Below are 10,156 nucleotides of genomic sequence, written 5' to 3' on the forward strand. Positions count from 1 at the left end.
TTCTGATTTGCCCTTGAGCGTCGAAACCTATAAAGATTCCTTTATTTTACCAGCACTTGTACCTGGAACACTCAAATCATTTGGATAATATAAATCTGGGAGAATTTATCCTTGTTTATTAAATAGCATCACCCTTAGCCTTTGCTACGATCATTAAAAGAAAATTCATGAAAACTTCCATATAAATCAAATGAAATATAATCCTGCGTAAAGCCCGATTCCACAGGTCAGTAGCTAACCGACCTGAAATTTACCAAAGATATCCGGATCGTTTGCATAATATCCATCTAGGAGAGTTTTACTTCCTCCACTCAATACCATCTTTTTCCATAACCTAGGGTATGTCCTTAGAATAAAAATAGAAACAATAGATTTCTAGAAAATGAATAAAAAATAATAGAAACGATAAAAAAAGGATAGAAAAAAAAGACAAATAGAAACATAATGAATATATAAAAAATTATAGAAAAATGACAAAAAAAATGATAGAAAAATGACAAAAATGGAAACAACATATTTCTAAAGAATGAATATGGAAAACTGTAGAAATGATAGAAAAAAATGATGAAAAAACTGACAAAAATAGAAACATTAGATTTATAAAAAAAATAATATGAAAATGATAAAAAAATACATAGAAAAAATGATTAAAAGTAATAAAAATAGAAAAAAATAGAAACAGTAGATTTCTAGAAAATGAACATAAAAAAATAATGCAAATGATAGAAAAAATACCAAAAATAGAAACCATAGATTTCCAAAAAATGACTATAAAAATTTCTAGAAAAAATGACAAAAATAGAAACAATAGATTCCTAAAAAATAAAAAAAAAACACAAAAAGGGAAGTTATAGAAAAAAAGACAAATACAAACAATCCAATTTTAACTTCAAAAATTTGTGTTTCTTCAAAGGGAAAAACTTTCTAGATATTACTTGTAATATTTATTTAGAAATAAGTTTTTCATTCTCAGAGACCTCTTGACAGAAAGTAGTATTTTGACTAGTTGGACTTGGTGCTATATGTCTATAGTTAAATATATATCTAGGAGGGTTTCACTGCCTCCATTCAATACCATATTCTCCCATAACCTGTGGTATGTCCTTATAACAAAAATAGGGCTAAATGGGCTAAAATCACCCTTTATTTGGGCAGATAGCTTTGAAAAAAAATTTCAGGGTTGGTCTTCACCCTGTTTGGGATAGCGGGTATGGACCAAAAAATCTATTCAATCAACGAGTTTCAAACTACGTGGACTTGACCTAGGGAGATCGACCCTTACAGGGAAGTAAAATCAAATATTTTAAAGCAACTCTGAAAAAGTCTCGGTGGCAAGTCTTTTCTGATTTAGTTAGGGTAGTCTTGGCCTAGCTAGCTTGCCAAAGAGACAAAAGTTAAGGGTTCTCAAAAAAAAAAAAAAATGCCAATGAGTCCCAAAAGAAACAAGGAAAGGTACATGATAAAGTGGAATTTATTATGTCCACCCAAATTGCTCGCTTTGACCCCATCAAAGGTAACTTACAGGTCAATAAAAGTGACCTGACTCTAAAGTTCAGCTAACTATAGGGGTAAGAGTGCTCCAAAGGTTGGCGTTAAGGACTAGTGTAAAATTAGTGTCAACATGCCCATTCTTAGCATTTCAGTCCCCGTGTCCTGGAATTTTTTCTTGTTGTAAGTTTGAGTGGAATTTTTGCTGCTTCTAATTTCACTAAGCCTAACCCGAAGAACGTATTACAAAATTTGGTATAATAATTCTGACTTATGAAAATTTGTGTCGCTATCTTCCTAAAAATATTTTTAAAGTTTGAAAGTTTTATAAATAGAGGAAAGACCCCCGTTCTGTTGATATTTTCTTTGGTCTTTTCCCCTCTCATACTGAAATTTTTTTCAGGTGTGACTCAGGTACGAAAGAAAAAACCCCTTCTCCTGATTGCAAAATCAGTCCAGACTCATATTTCATCCCGTTAACTAAGACACTGGAATCTCCACAGGTAAACCTTTCTAAGTACATTAGATTATGTTCCGTAGTGGCTATTCTAGTTAATTTCATTTTATCATTTATTTACATTTTTCACACCAAAGATGGTTCAGTAGCCTGAATTTTTTTATTTTGCTGTCCCAAAGTCTTCATGACAATCCATATAAAAATTTATTTTTATTAGTAGATCCCCTGTGAGTCCTTATATAGATGGAACTTTTCACCACGCTGGAAGTCTCAGAGTTCGATTCCGATGATGAGATTATGTTTCCATGACAAGGCAAACGTTGTTATGGAGACACGTCTCCATAACAAGACAAACATGGATAAGAAGAAGATATTGTGCAGAAGCATCTCCATAACATATTCCCGGACAAAACCGAATGATACATATTGGCTCCCTGTCTCAGAAGCCATAGGCCTAATGGCGTGTGCTATGCCACTCCTTCCTAACATATATGCTGAAAAGAATAAACCGTCTATCCAATAAAACTAATGGCTATAAAGTATCGCATAGTTGCACAGCATTTAATAGGTTTTAGGCCAATGGATTCTCTTATGGGGAGGGATACCTAATCCTCAAAAAAAGGGTTTTTAAGCTCATATTTTCAAGCTTTCTGTTGGAAGTATTTGAGATGAATTAATATTCATATATTAAGAAATTTAGGGTGAAGCTCGGAGTATGAGTTCCCCTTTTAAAGCTCCCCTTTTAGTGTGGGGACAATGGTTTATTTTGGAAAATTTCGAAGAGCAAATACACTAAATGACCTCTTTCTATCGAAATATTGCCCAGTAGAAGTTGAATTTTTGTTTAAAGAGGGGGTTTAAAGAGACGCTAGCCCTCCTCATATTTAGAGTAACTCTTGTTACGGTATTAAAAATGAACAGAAATCAAATAAAAAACTAAACAAGTTTTTTCAGTTGAAGTAAAGATTGGCGCTAAGTTTGAAATGAACAGAAATTATCCCATATATGAAGAGTAGGGTATAGTGAAATGTCCTCTCTTGAACTCCCCAGTGTTTACGCTGGAGTTTGGCTGGCTTAAAAAAAAGTCTGTTCTCTGAAGTTTGTTTTTACTATAAAATGAAATTAATCTTTTTTCAGACTAATTTCCGAACAATGGCATTCCCTACTTTAGAAGAAGAAGCAGAAGATCAACTTTCTTCTGATGGAAGTCAAAGAGGATCTAACCAATCAATTCGAAAATCCTATTTACGTTCATCCCTAAGATCATCAAGTCATTCACTGGCCAATTCAGCACGCTCCAAAGGCCTTCTTGCACAGAAATCAATCCAACTAAGTCTTAGTGGGACTAATAGTGATCAAGAGGTCTCGGATATTATAGAGAGAGGAAGTATGATCGTGAGAAGTACCTCTCCGTCTGCTTCTCCCTTGGGTCTAAGGAGTAGAAGTAGAGGTGGATCGGGTCGTAACACCCCTATATCAATATCACCCTCATCACCCAGCACCCCGACTTCTCCATCACAGTCTCCTACTCAAGGAAAGCCACGGGTTACTACTCGAACCCTCCATTCCGTAAGGAGCTCACCTCAGCTTGTATTAAATGAAATTTATGAAGAAGAAAATGAATCTGATCACGAAAATTTAAGTGAGAATATATTTTATAGAACTGTAATTCCAAATGTTAGACAAAGAAAACTTCGTATTCACACAAGGTCGAATCCGGTCGCTTTATCCCAAAGTTTAGCAAGAAGGTATGAACATCGAAAGAAATTGAACAAAGCAAGAATTCCAAGCTGTAGCAGTTCTGAAACATCAGATGATGAAGACAGAAAGAAAAAAGCGGAAGATCTTCCTTATTTCATTCGCCGACGTGATTCTCGTGACGATTCGAGTGATAATGGATCAGACAGTGGACGGCCACTAAACCTACATGTTGCTACTTTTGAAAATGTGAAACCTGATGCAAGAGAGGAAATAGCCTCTCAAAATCAAAATAATTCCAATAAAGTTATAGGTGCTTCTCAATCAACTACAAGATCTGAAGAAACTCGTGTTTCATCAAGCCATTCTCTGAATTCTCTAACTGATCTGGACGATACTACTCCGCGTATTTTTATTCGCCAGTGTTCAAATAATGAGGAGGATAATCATCGAGTTCTTCTGCGTCGGCGCAGTTCAGCCAAATCTTCAACTATGGGAGATGTGAAATCTTTATGCAGTAAATCTACTGATTGTCTTTTAGATGAAACTAAAGAAGTGAATGAAAAAGCAAGGGATACTCAAAGTGAGTCAATGTTATCTGCTCTTAGAAATAGACTTCATAAGGCAAAGAGCTTGGGTACATTAGTCAAGGGTATGAATCATTGTCAACAAGAGATTTGGAAACGTTTCAGTGGTGTGAGTTTAAGTGTTAAAAAATCTAGTTTTTGATTCTGTTGAATGTACCTGTCTGTTGTTGTTGTTTTTTTTGCGTGCCGAATGCTTTACAGTTAGTTCAAAGCGAGCTTGTCATATTTAAATTATTTGTAGTAATATTTAATTTTAAAGTGTTTTGTTGTAATTAAAGTTTTTTTTCTGTGACAGAAGCTACTATGTATTGAACAGTAAAATTAACAAGTTCAAAGTTTGTAGCATTTATCTTTAGATTAATTCTTATGAATTAATTAGCTAAATTATTTAATTTTCTTGTAACAAAATCGAGTATATAATAAATACTACAACGAAGTAAATCAATAAAATTCAGAAGTTCAAAGTGAGCTTGTCATAATTTACATTGATTGTTTTATTCAACTTCAAATAAATTGCTGTAATTAGGGCTTGTTTATTTAATTTTTTCTGTTGCAAAAGAAGCGTATATTAATATTAAAACTAAGATTCGTAAATTCAACATGAGCTTGTCATAACTTTAATTAATTGTAATATTTTAGCTTATAATGAAAGGGCGTTTTTAGTGCTTGTTGTGATAGTGGGAGCTATTATATTTACAAAACATAGCTAATGGGTCAAAATCAGTGCTTCTTCTGCTTCAAATTGTCTGGGGTTTCTTCAAATATCTCTGAACAAAAATTGGGCTCTTTGGTATATCTTACCGAAATTTAATGTTCATAAATACACAAAATATAAATCGTTCATTTTTGCTAATGTTAATTTTCGGAGAAGTTGTGGAGAACCAATTTTTCTGTTCAGAAAATTGGCGGTTATTAGAAACAACTGATTAAAACACTTACTGGATTAAAAGCCTAATACATCAATCCATGGGGTGGTTGTGCAAATAACGTTTCTAGGGTAACATTCAGTGACTACCTCTGATGCCTCATACGGCTATGTGACGTAATTTATATAGTATGTACTTAAACATGGCCTTGACTTCTACAGATATATTTGAAACATTTTTTTTAGCAGAATTATTTTTGCTATTGAAAACATAAAATACGCCCATTGGTCTTAGTTATGACGATATACTGATGGTTATGACGATATACTGGTCTTAGTTATGACGATGACGATATACGATATACTGATCGGGATCTATTTCCAACTTTTAATTGTTGATTCCAAGTCCGAAAAGAAAATATGAATAGGAATAGAAAAGAAATAATTTAAAATGAAAAATATTTATTGAGAAGTTGCAAACTCCACGCTGCCTTTTCACTGCTGTAAAACGGTATAAAATGCAGATTTATGCGTTATGACGCTCGCTATTGTAAATATGTTTTAATTTGATTTGTGGAGGCCTTGTATTGTGTTTTAATTTTTCAGCTGTTATTTATTTATTTATTCTTTTTACTCGCTGATGACAGATATTTAAAATATGTCATGAGTGATTTATATATTGTTGTGAAGTCACGTGCTCTCAATGAAAAGATGTTGTCTGATAAATTTAAATTTTGTTGAAGAGTATTAAAAGAAATAAAAATTCTGAACTGGAAAATATGCTTAAAGACCCACTGAAGCCGTTTTGGGTCTTGTCAGTAAGATTATATTTATGCGTCTTTAAGCTTCATATCTCTTAAAAATTTTGGTAGATCTAAATAACTAAGCTATGAAATTTTTCGGCGAGACTATTCGCTCTATAAGCAGCGGAGTTTTAATTGGCCGCGTTCACTAATATAATAAGAAAATATCGAAGCTGCAGAAATGCGCATGTTTTCTAACTATAAACATTCTGATGTGATAATATTAAAAACTTAATAAACAAGCTGAAATTATGATTCTGCGGTCTCAATATACTTTTTTTTCTCCAATAGTCTACGCCAATAATTCCAAAGTACCGAAATTAATACATATAGTAGTGCGTAGCACCATAGTAGAAGCTGATGAGCCACTATTGCCCCATTGGAAGTGCTCTGTTTCCAAAAAATTATTAAGCAAAAACTTCAATATGTGTTGGAAAACAACTTGCTTCACCTATAGCTTCTCACTATGTAGGAGATAGTAATGAAAACTTTGTCGCTGCTTCTAATTTCAGTCACCGTCCAGCTACTAACTCATCGTTCTGTCCCGTGGTTGACCATGAGACAGGATATCTTGTGGGATATGCTCCTGAGATCGGATGGACTAAAGTCATAATGACCTCCAAAAGCAATTCGAGGTGGGAGAAAGAAGTTCTCTTGTTACTACCGGTTCTGAAGATGAAGTGCCGCTGATTGCTACCAACTGGTGGGGCCTTTCCCCTCCAGTGTGTCTGCTCAGGTCGGTCTGAAGCTGGCGGAAGGGGCTCATTGGCTGGGGGGAAACAATGGTGGATACCTTGACACAACCAGGGATAGATCTCCTACAAAGGGAATAAAAGATGGGGAAGTCCTGTCTCAAATTACCACGCCCGAAATAGCACCAATAGCCCAGCGACTATTTGGTTGAGAAGGCAATAGACCTTGGTGGCCTGAGCCTCGAATCAGTTTTGTTAGTTGAGCCCGTTCATAATAATGACAATAATAATTCGTACTATGCTGAGAACCAAAGAGCTTTCAGCGAGTCTTAAAGGACATGCTTACTAGGATCAAAGATAAATAAAAATGTCAATTAAGACTTGTTCTCATATACCAATTATTCAATTTAATTATTAATTTATCAACGCCAAGATTGACCGCATGTATGATTGAGCATAAATAATTTGGTATTTTGGATTATACTACTAATAATTCATCGTGAAACCAATGAATTTTTACCCCCTCTCGCGAAGTTCAAATTTCCTTTGAATCCCGTATTTTGAAAATTTTTTTCACCCCATTTAAGGTTTATTCTCTCTGAAATATCGAATCATCCTGAAAGTATAGCTTTTACCAAAAGGGAACAATACCCAGGCCTCTATTTATCTACGTTATATTGTCAATAAAATATTATTAAAATCAATCAATCTGCTTAATTTCTTAAAAGTTCACGTCTAATTCATAGGAAAATAGGCTTTTAGCTGAAATTTGAACTTTATAAATTTAAGTTCCATTTAATTCAAGTTTGTGTTAATTTTTTCTAATTCTGCTGGGTTTTATTTCGTATTATGCCAGTACTAAAACGCTTGAGTGTTCTCTTATTATCTTCTATATCTTCTTATCTATCCTATATCTATTATCTTATTATCTTCAATTCTCTATCTTCCTATACTCTTTGGTTTGTCCTCTGCCTTTAAAAGCCCCCACACTTGAGAGTTATACTGGACCTCTGACATCACTGTGGCTTCAAATGTTTTAATTTTGCTTTGAGGAATTATCTTCTTGTTCTTTCGAACATTTTCAGCTGCGAAAAAACAACGTGCTCCTTGTTTTTTTCGTTTTTTTTTTTTACATCTTCAGTGCATCCACTACCTATCAGTGAAAATATCCACTTTGTCGATCTTCTCGTATAATTGTAGCCAATTGGTGGAGATTCAATTTTATTAACAGTGTTTCTAGATAAAGATTAAATAAATAAAAACAAGTTTTTTTAATGGAAAGTAAGGAGCGACAGTAAAACTTAAAACGAACAGAAGTTATTACGTATATGAGAGGGTTCGCTTCCTCAACGCCTTGTTCTTTACGGTAAAGTTTTTTATTGTTTTAAAAGTAAAGTTGTAAGACAGAATCAAACTTTAGCGTAAAGAGCGAGGCATTGAGGAGGAGACAGCCCCTTTCATATTCGGAATAATTTCTGAACGTTTTTGAATTAATGCAGGTTTTGATTTTCGTTCACCGTACATGAATAATTAAAACAAAATTTGCATATTAATTTTACTGTTTTTTGGCTAAATGGCTTTCTCTAACGTTGTTTAATTTTATTTACAGCGTTTTTATTAGTAATAAATATACGTAACTTACGAATTAACTAACGTAACGAACTTCTGTATTCGTATATTTTTATTACGTATATTAGGGGGTTGGCCCCCTAGTCAATACCTCGCTCTTTACGCTAAGGTGCATTTTGAGTGTTAGGTACCGAAAAAATCGATCCAGTGGATAGGCCACTTACCTGTGTGGTATTACTAGCAAAGATGGTGGATGTATAATATCCAAGGCGTAGGATGTTTTTTTCGCAGTTGAAAAGGGTTTGGGAGATAAGCCTGCTAGCAAAGATTAAAATATTGGAAGTCACGGTAATGACAAGTGACAATGGCAAGTGATACGTGGGTGCTTTAAAAGGCTGAGGAGGATGCGTTAAACTCAGAGGAATTGACTAAGGGCAGTCTTAGGTACCTTGTTGGCTTATTAAAAAATAAGTTGTATCGAAAATGGGGTACGATGCCACTTCCTTGGGCTATATGAAAGAAAGCTTAAAATGGCTCATCCCTGAATCGGGGAGAAGTCAAAGAAAGAATATAGAGGAGGTTAGAAATTCGTGGGAGGGGGGCAAAGAGCGATGCTTTAAATAGATTTTAGTAGAAGGTTGGCCTCATGTGGCTTGGTGTTGCAATGAGTAGCAAAGGGTAGTAGTAACAGTATTTATCCCTTATGTTTTCTGTTCATTTTTCACCCTACCAATCGATTGAGGGAACTTCGCTCACTTACAATATGGATGGAAGTATTTTATTTTGTCAAAATGCCACACTCCACCTTTTATTGAGAGGCATGACTTTGTTCTATTTGTTTTCTGAAAATACTCGTTTATAACTTGTTTGACACTTTCAGTAAGAGTAATCATTGAGAGGCATGAGAATGTGTAACTTATATGATTGTATGGTAATATTAATCTGTGATGGGGGGAGGTTGGCTGGTTCTAAGAAGTTTGAAACAGTTTGGCAGGTTCGAGAAAAATCTCAAAATTTTTTACTTTTTGTCGTCATGGTATTCTATATTCTATATAAATCGCGTTCTTCGCGTTTACTTAAATTTTAACTTGTTTTTCTGACTTAATGGTTGAGTTTCATAGACATTCACATTTTGGCCACCATGTAAAGCAATTGAATAAAAAAGTGTATACTAACCAAATACACTAAAATTTCATACACCTTTCTAATATTTCTCATACGAATTTTATAACAACCTCTCTGGATATACTGTAGTGTTAAACCATCTAAGACCAACACACTGGCTAGTGCCACTTCTCCATCCCTCCCTGTCCGAAGATCCTTCATTTTCTGTCTCGACGAAGATTTGAAGGCATTTTTACATCGTCCAAGCCTTGTTTGAGGTCTCCTATCTTTTTTTCTCTCCCATTTTAAAACGAACATAGGTAAGTGAGAATATTGAGGGATAAGGAAATGTCAATTTCTCTTATGAGAAGCTACATTTTTCGTGAAAAACATGCTTTTACACTTTTACAATGCAAATTCCAAAGAATATATGCCGTTAGACTTGGAAGCAGGGTTGCCACCCGGTGAGAAGAAATCACTAGATTTTAGTGATTTATTGGTTGATTTAGTGATTTTCTTCAATAATCTAGTGATCTATGTGCTGATTTAGTGATTTTTTGTTTAGGCAATATAAAAAATCACTAGAAGTATTGACAAATCACTAGGGGTGGCAACCCTGCTCGGAAACTTATAAGGTACATAATTGCTTCTGGGATGTGACTGTATTCCGGACTAGAGTGTGACCATTAAAATGGGTTTTACGATTGAATTTGTATGTGATGACCATATTTCGGACAACAGTAGGAACAAATTTCAGACAAAGGATAACAACGTCTAGGCAAGTGTTGAAAAGGAACCTCTGACTGTCCACGTATATTTAGGTCAATACATGTGAAAGAGGTAATATGCTATTCAAAACTTTACTGTATAAATTTGTTCTGCTTGACAAGTTT

General features: G+C 34.4%; 1 protein-coding gene across 4 annotated transcripts in view; it reads left to right on the forward strand.

The window, feature by feature from the left end:
- Snrk (SNF related kinase) overlaps nt 1-9,809 on the forward strand; it is a 74,976-nt gene extending 65,167 nt beyond the window's left edge. For all 4 annotated transcript variants that reach the window (XM_089096258.1, XM_089096261.1, XM_089096259.1 and 1 more), the window contains exons 8-9: nt 1,892-1,991; nt 3,083-9,809. In XM_089096258.1, coding sequence (XP_088952384.1) covers nt 1,892-1,991; nt 3,083-4,372 — 1,390 coding nt within the window. In that variant the 3' untranslated portion in view covers nt 4,373-9,809. The remainder of the gene's footprint in view (nt 1-1,891; nt 1,992-3,082) is intronic.
- Nucleotides 9,810-10,156: the final 347 nt, after the last annotated feature.

This window comes from Artemia sp. Qi Xiang Cuo, chromosome 11 (assembly GCF_049724085.1).
Source record: "Artemia sp. Qi Xiang Cuo chromosome 11, ASM4972408v1, whole genome shotgun sequence".
Taxonomy (NCBI): Eukaryota; Metazoa; Arthropoda; class Branchiopoda; order Anostraca; family Artemiidae; genus Artemia; species Artemia sp. Qi Xiang Cuo.